This window comes from Elephas maximus, chromosome 19 (genome assembly GCF_024166365.1).
Source record: "Elephas maximus indicus isolate mEleMax1 chromosome 19, mEleMax1 primary haplotype, whole genome shotgun sequence".
NCBI lineage: Eukaryota > Metazoa > Chordata > Mammalia > Proboscidea > Elephantidae > Elephas > Elephas maximus.
In genome coordinates this window covers 54,849,436-54,863,700 of record NC_064837.1, presented here as the reverse complement: position 1 = coordinate 54,863,700, position 14,265 = coordinate 54,849,436, and the positions used below count along the sequence as shown (strand labels likewise).

The window sequence follows — 14,265 nt, the reverse complement described above, 5'->3', positions numbered from 1 at the left end:
GAACTCCCACAGCACTATCTGTACCGTACATTTAGGCACAACCGCATCCCACCTTAGTTTTTTTTTTTTTTTTGCATGTGTGTATTTCTCATTTCCTATTTCCTGGGATGCAGAGAACATGACTTATATTTCTTTTGTGTGTCTAAGGAGCTTGACTATAGGCACATGTTAAACTGAATGAAGAGGTACTACAGCTTCTGAGAAAAAAGTTCCTGTTCCGAAACTCAGGTTTAGGCGGGTTCAAGTCCCCTGGCCCACCACAGCAAATTTGGTGAGAGGAATATTTAGAGCCATGCCCAGAAAGAGGCAGTACAGGCCTTCAGGTTGCACTACAGATTTGAGAACTTAGCAGGGCCAAAAGGAATAACCAACAATGATTAAGCAGAAATATGACCTTCTCAAAGTCTAGAGCTGACAGTTGAACATGTAACCCAAGAGGTCTCTCAAGAGTCTGTTTAGACAAAGGTTGTGAACTAATTCGACCTAGCAAAGGTCTTAGCCATTATCCTTCATACCCTCTCCCTGATGCAGTATTGCTCCTGCTACCCCGTATTTACTATATACTCCCATCTTTGGAGTCCTTACTTTGCCAAAGATAGTAAATAAATGAGAAAGGGAAAAAAGGGCAACTGAAAAAAAAAAAAAAAGATTTTATTTGTAAACATGACTCAGAAAAGCCCTAAGAGATCACAGGAAGAGATGATTAGAAAGTAACTTTCTTACAAAATATAATGCTAGGCTTCTATGTTGCTTTTAACATGTTTTATTTTCAAAGTAGCTAGCCCATAACAACCTTGAAAGAGAAGGGAGGTCCTGAAGAGTCAGATCTATCACAGTAAAAGCAAAAGGCAGTCTGCTCAATCCCTGACTCTGCTTGGGGAACAGCTCCTAGAATTCTGTTCCTCTAGAACTGACAGCCAAGGCCCTGCTCTGCCTGTGACTGCAATGAAGAAAGCAGCTTTTCCATTTTGAATCACCCACCAGTGACCATCTGGAGGGTGAGACCCAGACTCTGGGGTCTGTTCAAAGCCTCTACCTACTATTCTGATAAGATTCAAGGGAAAGAGGGATCAGTGGAAATAAGGATTATATTTCTTCCTCCACTGGAATTTTGAAAAATTAGGCTAGCTTCAGAAGTTTGCAAAGGGCCATCAGATAGACAGTAAGGACAATCCAGTGAAGGTAGAAAAAGCTTAACCCCTTCAGTTCCATGCCCTAGTTGGAAGTATTCACCAGAGCTCATACCCACAAAACCAGAACATCATAGGAGTGATGTTAACACCACTACTTGACATTTGTACATTCGTTTTACAATGTACAAAGTGCTTTACATTCTGCCGTTGACCTTACAAGAACCTTAAGAGGTAAACTCAGTGGGTATTACTATGTCTATATTTCAGGTGCAAAAACTATAGTTCAGAAAGGTTATATGACTTACACATGGTAAAATTACTGTGTACAAAAGTCACAAGATCTGGGTTTGCTTCCTGGCTCTACTCAATACCTTTGCGTAAGAGCTTTATAAATCTTAAAGTATTATTCACATGCTATTTTTTATAGTTGTTGTACACCAGAAGAGTGAAAGTAAAACCCTATATTAATGGATACTAACAACTCAGTGACTCCTAGGCCAGTGTTCTCCTCACTACACGAAACTGTCCAATCTACAGAGGACTAACATCCACTGATAAAGCACTGAGATGATGACTGCTAAAGGGATGCTGCACATCGTGGCCGGCAAAACCAACCATAGCTCTTAGCCATACCCAGGATGTATCAAACATCAAGGAATAGTCAGTCAGCTCTCACCACAATGGAGGCTCCCAGGGAGCTAGTGTATAGGAGAGAAAATATAGAGAACACAGATCCTACCTCTTAGCACATAGTTTATGGCTGGCACCTCATTGCCCATGTACTTCCATAGCTGCTCAGAACGCTTACTTGTTCTCAACTGTATTCTCTTTTTCAGTTAGTTTACTCAGAGAAAAGGAAAGCCTTGCTAAGCAGAGCTATTAAATTAGGTTTTCCAGTCCTCAACCCCCAAACAATTCCGTCAATGAACCTACAGCTCCTCTGGCTTTCTTGCTGTGCCAAGCTTCAGCCCCCAAGGTTGTGCCAATCTCAACTATGCCTTGTAGCCAGCATTGCCATTCTTACACTGAAAGGCTGTTTACCTCTGCCAGCGCCATGTCAGCCTTGATAAACAACCTTCCTTGCTAGCCAAAATACTTGGTTACTTTCAAATAGGACTCTGCGATTTGAATCTTTAGTCGAACTTAATGCCCAATTTGGCATCTCTTAGACATTTAAACTAGGTTTTGATCTTTCATTCCTCTTCTTCTTAAGCATGGCCTTCTGGTGGAAGAACTGGTAATGGAGAAAATGGTTTCATCTTATCCCAGGCCTAAGCTAAAATAAACAACAATAATAATAAATGTGAATTTACTCTGTAAATTGTGAAGCCCTATGCTAATGGATTATCAACATCTCTGGACTCCTAGGCCAGGCTCTTTTTATTACACTAAGCTGTAAACAGCCCCCTAGATGCACATGCCCCACCCCACATTCACTCAGACTTGTTCCCTCTTCCTGCTTTCAGGCTCTTGCTGAAGAATACCACTCCTGGTCAGAAGCTGGACTTCTACCACACTTCTCAGAAGATACCATTCTACCACCTTGACTTCATTACTGAGAAAAGCTATTATGACATTGTCATTGCCCTTTTATGCAAAAAATAGAAAAATTAATTTTTTTTCTATTTTTTATCCGAAGTCAGCATAAAATTTGACCTTCAATTTCTAAAAAGCTATGTTTAGAAGTTCTACAGCTTCATATTTCCCCCAGATCCTCCCTTCCCCCAGAACAGAATCCTTAGACAGGATTCCCACCGATGAGTTTATCACAATGCCTAGAAATTCAATGCCTGTGTGAAAGGAATGAATGTACCAAGGAATCTCCAAGCATATACTTAATTTCTTGCCCCCAAAAAATCAATAGTCCCTTATATTTAGTACATAAAGCTATACTGACCAATACAATAGCCACTAGCCACATGTGACTTTTTAACTAAAATTAAAGAAAATTTAAAAGTGAGTTCCTTAGTTGTTCAATAGCCACATATGGCTAGTGGCTACCATATTGGATAGCACAGATACAGAACATTTCCATCATCACAGAAAGGTTACTGGGCAGCACTGAGGGAAGCTGCTTGTAACACTGTTGTGAGAAATGGTGACTAGAGGCACAGAACATATAGGTCATGAGTAACCAGCGCTCCCTACATACTCTCTAAAACAACTTATCTGGGAAATTAATTCTACACTTTTCCAGCACTAGTATCAAGATTAAAAAGCACATTTCAGCTTTAAGGGGTGATTTGGTTCCTTACCAAAAATTTCTTTTTCTCACTGGCCCCTGCACATGAGCCTGTTGTTACTGTGGGGCTGTTCAGAAGGGCTGGGCTGCTGCTGTTGTGCTTTTTCTTTAAAAACAAAAAGACTGAGGTTAATTTATATCCTCCATGCAACAGGAAAAGTTTGACGCTATTCATGTAAATTGTGGGTTCACAGAGCCAGTACCTCTTGATAGGATTATTTCCTAACCAGTAATCAATCCTTTTCACGGCCTTCTTCCTTCATAACCACTTTACTCCAATGACATAGCAGCAGGCACAGTAAAAATCAGGACTTCTCTTATAATAGATTTTAGGCTCTACGCAGAAGGATTTCTAAATGATAGCCCCCCCTTCAAGGAGCTACTGGGAACCACTCCATCCCTCCTCTTCCCAACCTGGTCCCTCTGAGCCTTCCAACTCAAGAAAGCTTCCCCTATTTACCCACTAGCTGATATCCACACTAACAGTCCAGTTTGGAGAAAGATCAGCTGACTGGAGCGCATTAGCAAGCACACTCCACATAGGAAGACAGGAAGGAAAGTGAGGTCATTAGGCTCAAGCCTGGGGGAGGGGACTCACTTCTGGTAAGAATGCTCCTTCCAAAAGCAGCTTTGAATGCAAACCAGTTGCAGCAAGAACACACACAATTAGACAGAATAATATATTAAAATAATACAAGAATAGGCCCTAGTCTGTTGTTCCCCCAGTTCTATAAGGTAACCATAAAAATGAAAGCAACTCCTGAAACTAATCCTTCTATTATAACAAGAAACAAAAGAACTCGGGGCCCTTAATATTCCAAAAGGCAGGAAATACTCTGGAGTTACATCTTGTAGACCCCAGACAGAAAACCTTCTAGGGGGTTATACCTTCTCCAAGAACTAAGGGTACTTCTGAAGAACTGGTGGACAAGGTGCAAAGGAGGAAAGAGGGGGTTGCTGAGAACAAAGAGAACCACAAAGGAGAATGTCATGGAAAAAATTTCATCAAACGTGCCCAAATGACACAGTGCTGGAAACCCACTGGTAAGGAAAACACTCCTTTATTCACTCCTTTCTGCAGGCCTAAGTGCCTAGGAGACAGGGAGGCAGATGACACTAGAGGCGAGAAGATTCTCAACAGCACACAAGGTTAACTGTTACCTAAAATATGCACTGTTTTCCTAAAGAAGCAGACAACTCCAATAAAGCAGGTACTCTCAAATTACCTGAGTTCATAAGGGGAAACAGCTATAAACAACACAAAATCACTCATCGTTGCCTTTCGGATACATTAGGTGACCTTTTAATTAGTAAATACTTTTCCCTCCCTAGTTATATTCTATGTAAGCTAATACCAAAATTAACTTTTCTTAAGTATGTATGACTGAAGGTAGCTAAAAACCTTCTGAGTTAGGGATTGTGAATCTGGATGAAATATTTGCCGAGTAATCAGTAAAGAAAAAGAATAAAAGAATTATATGAATACCGTCTCCACAATAAACAAAGGAATTATTCTTATTCGCCAGAGATGAGAGCTATCAGGGTTAGATGCACAAGGTTCTGGACTCCAGATCACAGACCCACACCTTGGTTGGTACGTATCAGTTAGCATTTAACAAACTGTGAAAGAAAGGGGCCAACAGCATCCAAGCCTGCTATTAAAGTACCCCTGGCTTCTCAAATATTTCCCATTTGAAAACCCCTCCCCAACAAATCTAGCTAGCACACACACCTGCCTATTTGGGTGACCCGTGTCCTTGTTCTTCATGGTCTCATATCCAGGCAGCCGGGTACGTCGGGTCATCTGGAGGGCCACCAGATCCTTCATGATCGAGTCCAATGCTTCTTGTTCATCTGCAATAAAAGAGAACACATGGGCTAAGATACTTAAACACATACCAGCAAAAGTACTTTCACAAATTATGCAACTAATACTCAGGAATTCCGCCCAAGTGAAATGACAGACCCTGTAACTATAATGGCATGCATTTGATGCCTCTGAAAAGTAGATAACTGAGGTCAGGCTACCTCAATTTGAATTTTAAATGGATTCCTAACAGCTCCCCGATCAGATTTCTGGTACCAGTAGTTACTAATTGATGTGAGTGTGCGTGCACACTCACATAGTCGAATGCTCAAGCAGAGCAACAGGTCCAGTGCGAGAGAAACCCAATGAGGAAAAAGAGACGAGAAGCTGGTGTGATGAACAACTCAGCACAGCATGGTACAGTACTGAATGAAGAGATGAGCTGGTAGAGAGCTGATTATGGGATAGAGTCAGCACAAACCTGTTCTTAAACCATCATATGTAGGAAAGCACATTTTAAAAGTTATCAAACAAGGAGCTTACATAGCTGCTTTGAAGAGAAGTTATTTTACAGGCCTAGCCTCCGAATCCCCACAAACCATTACAGGTTTATAGGCCCCCTGCTTCCCAGAGGGAAGTCAAAAGGTAGTTCTATTGTTTTTCTTCCCTAACTGACCAAGCAATGCGTTGTCTCTGCCTTACTGGCATTACTTTCAATCTCTGCTTCTTGAAATAGCATACAGTATTAGAGTTCTCACGTACTGAGGACAGCTGGCCAAAACCCAGAACCCAAACCAGCCCAACGCAATGTTTTGCACATTTTTCCCAGGTCCTTCAAAAGGTCTTCATCCACCCAAAGAGCGCCGAACATACTTGAAAAAATAAATTAACTCTTCTTTTTTGCATTAATTAATGTTGAAAATAATCTGCTGAACATGAAGGATGAGTTGTTACACTTTGCTGTGGTGACAAGTGAGTCACTTGGGGCACACCTTAAAAGAAGAAAATACTGAAGACTCCACCCAAGGAGAGTGCCTATCTCCTGCCCTTTATCATTGCCCTGGGAAATACTCTAATACTCCTTGGAAAAAAGAACAGCATGAAGTATAAGAAGCAGAATCACTCCTTTCTCTTCTTCCATGCTCTCTGCCTCTCCCCACTTCCTAGACCAAATGTCCTCAGGTGTCCCCTTTGCCCTTTGAGGGGGTACAGGAAAGGAAGGAGAAGGGTGCATACAAAGAGATTTTTGCTTGTTAAGAAAAGTGAAATTAAATTTAAATCTTGCAGGAAAAGCAATAGTAGTTTCCCATGTAATTCCACTTCAAAATGTGAGAGTCAGAGTTGTTACCAAAAGCGCATAGTAAAGGAAAAAATGAATGAGGAAGAAGTGCGTACTTACAGAAAGACAGTTGTCAAAATTAAAACACATACATCCCATCAGTTATATTTTCTATCAGTTTCCCTACAGACTCCTTAAACAAAGGGAACTTGCTTATTGTTTTTTAACTTCTCAACCAAGGTTTAAAAACTAGAGTGTAGCATCTAAACTAGGAAGATTGGCTTATATTTTAAATTGGCTTATATATATTATTAAGTATAATACATATATTAAATTAGTTGGGCCAACTGTAACAGGAAATTGGATAAATAGAGGATTATGACTAGGTAGGTGTTTTCTAAGGTGCATCCAGCAAACTAGGAGGAGAATGCACAGCATTTTCAGTACAAATGTACCTACTCTTAGAATTGAGGATTTCAGTTGTTGGATATTAAACCAGACACACACACACAAACACACACACAGAACCACCTTTCAAATCAAATCGACAAGTGTGGCTGGAGAAACCATTTCTAATTCTGGAGAAGATGATGCTATTATAAGAGCTGGTTTATCAGGTTGACAAATTCTGTTTCCAGGAAGCTAACCAATTCCTGGCATTACTTAATGGATAAACTTGTTTGGTAGTTTCAGTGCTGAGAACACACTAGAGGAATGGTTTGGCACTATCTCCTGAAATCAGGGACAACTGACACAAGTGAAGCGCTTAGAGAATCTGATTTTGTGCCAAAGTAGAATACACTGCTAGAGGCAGATAGGTTCTTAAACGATACTTCAAACTGAGAATGTGGATAAAGACAGGAAGTAAATCAAGTGGCTCCTTTAGGCATTTCTTCCGGGACTGAGATTTTAACCAAATTAGCAGCACTGTTTCAGTGGCATTCCTTAAAAATAAAAAAACAAATAAACAAACGAAACCTTTTCAAACAAATAGCCGCTTTCTCAGAGTGCGATAGTTAAGAAAACAAACTCTGGAGTCAGAAAAGAGCTGGGTTTAAGTACTGAATCAAATTATGTGCTAGCTGTGAGGCCTTCAGCAAATCACCTATTCTCCCTAAGCCTCAATTTCTCAATTTGTAAAATGGGGATAATAAGAGTAAAACTAACAGAGCTCTTGTGAGGGTTAAAGGGGAAAAAAAATTACTTATAAATCATTTTTTTCGTGGTCTTTTAACACTTAGTAAGATGAGCCCTGGTGGTGCAATAGTTACGTGCCCACCTGCTAACCAAAAGGTCAACCCACCAGTCACTGTGGGAGAAAGGCTTGGTGACCTGCTCCTGTAAAGATTAAAGCCAAGAAAATCCTATGGGGCAGTTCTACTCTGCCACACAGGGTCACTGTGAGCTGGAATTGACTCATTGTACACAACGACAGCACTTAGTAATGCTAAAAAATGCTGGTTATTATTATCTATAGAAAAAGACTGGCAGCCACACAATCTACCCTAATACATAATTTTACTCCTGGATTTTTATTAATCATTAGCAATCATCATTTACTGAACACATATCATATATTATACATTAGAAAAAATTTAGAAGAAGCTTGAGGGTATTCAAACTCTAGGAATAAAAGAACAAAAACATGAGATATATACATAGACTGAATCAGACAATATACAAACCAGAATACACAAACACAAATGTATAAAAATATATCTTTTTAAACTGTGAGCAGCAAGAGTTATACAGATGATCTTACAAGATACATTAACAGAGTAATGATTCTTTCAGAAAAGCAAGCTGTTCCAGTTACACTTTTGGTGTTGTTAGCGGCCAAGGAGTTGGCTCCAGACTCATGGTGACCCCACACACAAGGCAACAAAATGCTGCCCTAGTCCTGTGCCATCCCCAGGATTGGCTGCAGATCAGACATTGTGATCCATGAGAGTTTAAATAAAAAACTGGAGAAGGAGAAAGGACATAAGGAGTAAGTAAGGGAGAAAGGGGGAAGAAAAGAGGGTCAGGGATTGATCCTTAGTGAGTCAGCCTAATCAAGTACAGTGAGGAGAAGGGAAGCCAGCAAAGGAGCCTTTAAAAGGATTGGAAAAAAACAAAAGAGTGACACCACAGAAGCCCAGACCAAAGAAGGGCAGCTGCAGGGGTAGGCTGGCAGATCCAAAAGAGAGGTAGAGGTAAAAACAAAATTTTAAAGAGAATTAAGAAGCTGGAGATCTTTTTTTTTTAATTAAAAGAAAATTGGAAGTAGTGGAAATCAGCAATTCAATTGTGAACAAGGTGAGGCAGGGTAAGTTGTGTGCTATAGCCTCAAAAAGATTTCCTGAGTATGAGGGTGGGCTGCCATACTAATCAGAACTGGGAAGATGCACAAAGAGAAAGAATTCTTGAGATTCAGAGGTTAAGAATCTAGGGGAGGAGTATTCACAGAAAATAGAAAAGAGCTATGAAACAAAGATCAGGGTTCAGGCTTAAAAAGTAGAAGCTCTAAGGGAGTTTTAAGCAGACAGCGATCCATAATTATTCAGCAGCAAGTATTTTTTCTTCCCCTGATACCGTGACTTATGGTATGGGGGCTGCCAGGCAACTCCCTCCACTCTTTAGCTCCAGCAGGAAGTCACTCTTCCAGACTGAGCTATTACTTCTTTCTAAAAGCAGGGTCTACAGCACTTCCCATTTATGAATTCCCTTGGCTAAAAACCCCAAACAGATTCCAGAAGCACCATGTCCTCCAATAAACATAGTTGTCTTGCGTGATGTCCGTTTACTACGTCAGACACTCTTTTCCACATATACAAATCCACAAAGGTTTTCACTAAGTAACGATGTTATTTCTTTCTCTTGCCAATTCTCTACCCAGTTCTGCCAGATCGGCTGAGCCGCTTACTCAGGATATCCTGTGCTTCAGAGTGTACCTGAGTCAGGTTTTAATACCTTTCTCTTCACAACATTTTACACACTTCCACTGCCTCCACCCTGTCCATACCTGTGTAAACATCATTTTAGAGCAAGTCTGACCAAACGATAAATGCCTGATGCTCAACTCACAAGAAACTTTTCTCCTTTGAGGACACGGTTGAACCTTTTCTAGGTCTCAAAGTCAAATTCTGCAGTCTATTTTTTAAATAGTTCCTGTTTCTAGGATACAATAGGCATTCAATAGTAATTGATGGCTCAAAATTTAAAAATACATATATATTTTTTACAAAATAAGTCACTGCTTCCTCATAAGAATCAATATACATTACCACTATATTTTAACATTTACAAAATTAACCTAAAGGACTGGAGACAATAGGATTATGTATGTCAACCCCAAAACTATAGAACTGATCTCTCCCCGCTGTGCCCCTTTACACGCTTTTGACAAAGTACCTACAAGACCTCATTGCACGTGTTTTCATGTTTTTGGTTCACCTTACCTAACTTTAACTTCTGGAGGACAGGATAAGGTAAGTACAGGGCCAAACACTCTGCCTAGCACATAGGAGGCACATATGAAGAACCTGATAAATGGGTAGAGACTCAATGAATAGCTTACATAGACAGGACCAGGAAAACTGCTTCTTATCCTCTGTATATTCGCCTAAGTAATGCTCAGTTGGATAGATATTTATTTTTTACAAATGCCTAAAATTCTGTTTTAAAATCCACCTGCCATTTTTAAAATATCAGAAATCTAGTCATGACATGGCTATGCTGATTCATTAAATTGTAGTCCAAGTTTCAATAAAAACAGTTACTAACTACTGAGTCTACACAGGCCAACTTCAAATTCTAGACACACTGAATTGAGACTAGTCTAAAGCAACTCCCAACATCACTGGAGCCCTAGAGATGCAAGGCATCTGCTGGTCACAATGATTCTTACTTAAAACCAAGGTATTAAACTAGAACCAGACCTCCTTAATCCTGTACTCAGTTCACCATAGTCAAGTTTCCTGTAACACTTCCAAATTGTTACATTTTTTCAGTAACAATTCTCACTAAGTTTCAGACTGCACACCTACAAAGTCCAAACAAACACTAGTGAATTAGTCTCCAGTGGTATTAACAGCCTTCACCCCTATAACTACTAAAGCTGGGAGAGAATTCTAGTGTGACCAAGAAGAAATGACCAGCCAATCCTAATTTTTTTTTAATAGCCACATAGACAAAAAGAGAATATTTCCCATTATTTACAGGGATAAGCGTAGTTTCCACTAGAAATTTACTGGGACTAACTGCCAACATAAAATCTGATCTGTTTTCATTACAAATCCAAGTTGTCAAACAGGCTTGAGTTTAGGGCTTAGAACAGCTCAGGAAAATATGACTGTTAACCAAAGAACCTGCAGGGCAGGGACTCAGAATTACTAGTTTTAGTCCTTTCCTCACTAGGCTGAAGTTGAACAAATGTAACTAAAATATCACAAAGTCTATGTTTCTTTTTCATGAACTCCTTGAGTTTATTTAGAGCTACATGACTAACAAGAACATAGAGTTAGCAACTAAAGCAAGCCAACCTGGGAATTTGAAGTTCTATCATTTACATGACCAAAACGGAGATAGTATTTAAGAGTGTGTATATTTAATATTATTTATGTGTGTGTGTATGTATACATATATCCTTGCTGAGTCCGTAATAAAGCAAATTAAACGGAGCCAGGTATCTGGGAGAATTCAATATTAGCTGCAATCATGCATCAAGGACATCTACAAAAAAGAAAGAGGAGAAAAGGGGCAAAGTGCTGAAGGAAGCCAGGACAGTGATTCTTAACCCAGCTTGCCTAATGGACTGCACTCACCTGGCAAGTTGATTCCCCTCTCACTGTTTCAGTTTCTTCATGTAAAACTGACATGGGGAGTGAATGAATGTGAAGACACTGAGTTCCTAATCCTTTTTTTCTTTAGGGATGGAGATTCTACTATATAGTTCCTTTCATCCCCATTATCGACTTTTCATATACTCATACATTTAAACTTTCTGAAAACATCTTGAAATGCGAAAACAGGCTCACATCTTTTTTCATGTTAGGCCATGAAATGTAGCCAACACATTCTGGGCTCTCTAACTGGTTTAGCAGTCAGTAAGTGGGGAGTGGGAGGTCTGCACACCCTCGAGTATTTCACACATAACATCAAAAACAGGCTGCCTCCACCGGACAGAGAGGAAAACAACTTACTAGTACCTATTTCACAATGTTGTCATCAGTTGCCATCGAGTCGATTCCGACTCATGAAGACCCCATGTGTAAGTTCCCAAATCATTTCAAAGATTTAGTTCAATCACCAAATTCCATAATGCAAGATAAATGTTGTGGATAAATGCTGTGGTCTGTAGAAGAGACAAGAATTCCTGTGCCCCATTTATAGTAAATAATAGATAAATATTTGGTGAATTATTTATTTAAATACCAGGCCTTAGTGAGTTCCTTTTATGCCTATTCTCATAGGAGAGGAGCCCTGGGGGCACAGTGGTTAAGAGATCTGCTGCTAACCAAAGGGTTGGCAGTTCGAATCCACCAGCTGCTCCTTAAAACCCTATGGGACAGTTCTACTCTGTCTTATAGGGTCGATATGAGTTGGAATCGACTCCATGGCAATGGGCTTTGTTTTTCTGGGGGTAGAAGGCCTCGAAGGAGAACTTGCCCCAGAAAAGTAGGCATTTCTGAAATAAAGCATGGGAAGGAAACAGTAAGCCCAGCAAATGAACAAACCCTTCCCATACTGTACGAGGGGCAGTATGAAATAGAACAAGGCAACTCATTCAGAGCCACTGCAGAGATGGCCCACAAAAGACTATCTGGCCAGTGTGACAGAGCATACACTTAACCTCCTATAAAAATGACTCGACCTTGCTAGGAGGCAAAGCCAACATGAATGTTCCCTCTTCAAAAGGGACACTTCACAGAAGCAATGAACAGCTTTGCAAACGATCATTTCACTGAAGTTGACCCCTCTATTACTTAGGGCAATACCAAATATTTTTAATAACTTGTGACTTTTTTTTGTAGGCAACAGCATCACAACAGCCGTCCCAACAAGAAGCGAAGTACATCTAAAGTATTGCTTGCTTCTTAATCTAGTCCAATAGTCATTTGTTAAGTTACCAGAAAGGACATGAAATACAATTCAGTTCAAATGTTACGTGTGGAAGACAGTAAAAGCTTTTCTTAGATTCCATCTTCACAGCAGAACTTGCAAGTATAGATAAAAAGGAAATACCTTCATGGAGATTCTTTTGTGCAGCCAATGTTTCAAAAGTTACATAACTTCAGTGATATGGCAAGATAAAAATAACGGGTGTAAAACACTGAAACTGGATTTTTCAAAAAGTAGGATATGAGTTATAACTGGCAGCACTCGACCAGTGCCTAACCTCCAGCAATCTGCGTGCTGCACGCATTTCTCAACAGCGCCGCTGATAGCAGGGATTCGCGCTGCGATCGCCTCCCAGCCTGTCTCCCCACACGCCCTCCCCCTGCGCTGGGGCGCGCACAGGGCTCCAGAGCAAGCCCCGGGAGCGCTCACAGGCCGGCCTGTGTGAGCAAAGGGAAGGAAATGACACAGGCAGGAAAAAAAAGCAAATCAAGGAAAAGACACAACAGCAGCTGGGCCTGCACCAGCCTCCAGCCCGGGCCCACACTGCGATCTCGCTCCCCCACCCTCGGGCTCGCGCTCCGGCTCGCCCGGGCCAGCGCGGGCTGCCTGCCCCACCGAGCCCGAGCCCGGGCTCCCCGCCGCCCTTCCCCGGGATGCGCCCGCCGCGCGGCCCGGAAGGAGAGCTGCCAAGTGGGCTCGGCCGGCCGGGCCGCCCCGGCGGGTTGGGGCGCCAGAACCCCCGCCCGGGCCGCCGACCCGCGAGCGAGCGAGCGGGCAGGCGGGCGGGCGGCCGGCAGCCGGGGCCGGGCGGGCGGTCCATGCCTGTCAGGCGGCGGCCCAGGGTCCTCCTCCCCCCGGGTCGGGCGGGGCGGGGCGACGCGGAGCAGCGCGGGCACAGGCCGGGGCGGTGGCGACACTCACCCATGGTGGCGATGGCGGAGGCGGCTCGGACCCAGGAGTGTCACCTCCGCAGCCGGGGCTGCATGCCGGGGGCCCGGGCGGCGGGGACGGCAGCGGGCCTGGCTCCGCGCGGGGGGCGCGGGCTGCGCTCGGGGCCCCCGCCGCCTCCCCAGGCTCCGGCTCCGGCTCCGCCCGCGGCCGGGCGCTGTGGCATGGGCAGGGCGGCCCGCTACATCCCCGGCGCTCCTCGGCTCGACCCAGCCCGGCCTCGGCGGCGGCGCTCGGCCCGCCTGGCCGCAAGTCCCTCAGTCCCGCAGTCGCTCAGTCGGGCCACCGTTCTCCACCTCAGGAACGCTCCGAAAAACAAACCGCTGGTCGCGCAGCTCGCCCCCTGTCTGTCACTCACCCCAGCGCTCGCCAATCCCAGGCAGCCGCTGGACCTTCGCACCGCCCCCACTCACTTCACCGCCCAATAACTAGGAGGAAGTCCTCTGCTCCGCCCCTGCCTCTCGGGGCTCCCTCCCAACACCCTCACTCTCAACCGCCAGCTAATCATCAGCACCACACGATGAGCCAGTCCCGCCTACTCTCGCAGGATGCCAATGGGCGAAGCCAAGGCGGTTTCCTAGGACCGTCTCCCTCCGTCAATCATCGAGACAGCGCCCGACTCCTTCCTCTGCCAACCAATCACATAGAAGGCTCGGAGCACCCGCCTCTTCGCATCCCTCTCCCAGTCTCCGGGAGGTGTTGGTTGCTCCAATCACGGCTCGAGCGTGAGGCTCCGCCCACATTCCCACATCCC

At 43.2% G+C, this 14,265-nt stretch overlaps 1 protein-coding gene across 4 annotated transcripts in view; it reads right to left on the bottom strand.

The window, feature by feature from the left end:
- MAP3K3 (mitogen-activated protein kinase kinase kinase 3) overlaps positions 1 to 13,863 on the bottom strand; it is a 60,760-nt gene extending 46,897 nt beyond the window's left edge. For 2 of the 4 annotated variants that reach the window (XM_049859129.1, XM_049859130.1), the window contains exons 1-3: positions 13,485 to 13,863; positions 5,108 to 5,229; positions 3,389 to 3,481 (exon numbers count right to left, since the gene is read on the bottom strand). In XM_049859129.1, the coding sequence (XP_049715086.1) occupies positions 3,389 to 3,481; positions 5,108 to 5,229; positions 13,485 to 13,488 (219 nt within the window). In that variant the 5' untranslated portion in view covers positions 13,489 to 13,863. The remainder of the gene's footprint in view (positions 1 to 3,388; positions 3,482 to 5,107; positions 5,230 to 13,484) is intronic. The other 2 variants (XM_049859131.1, XM_049859132.1) reach the window with 1 other exon arrangement.
- Between the last annotated feature and the right edge of the window lie 402 nt (positions 13,864 to 14,265).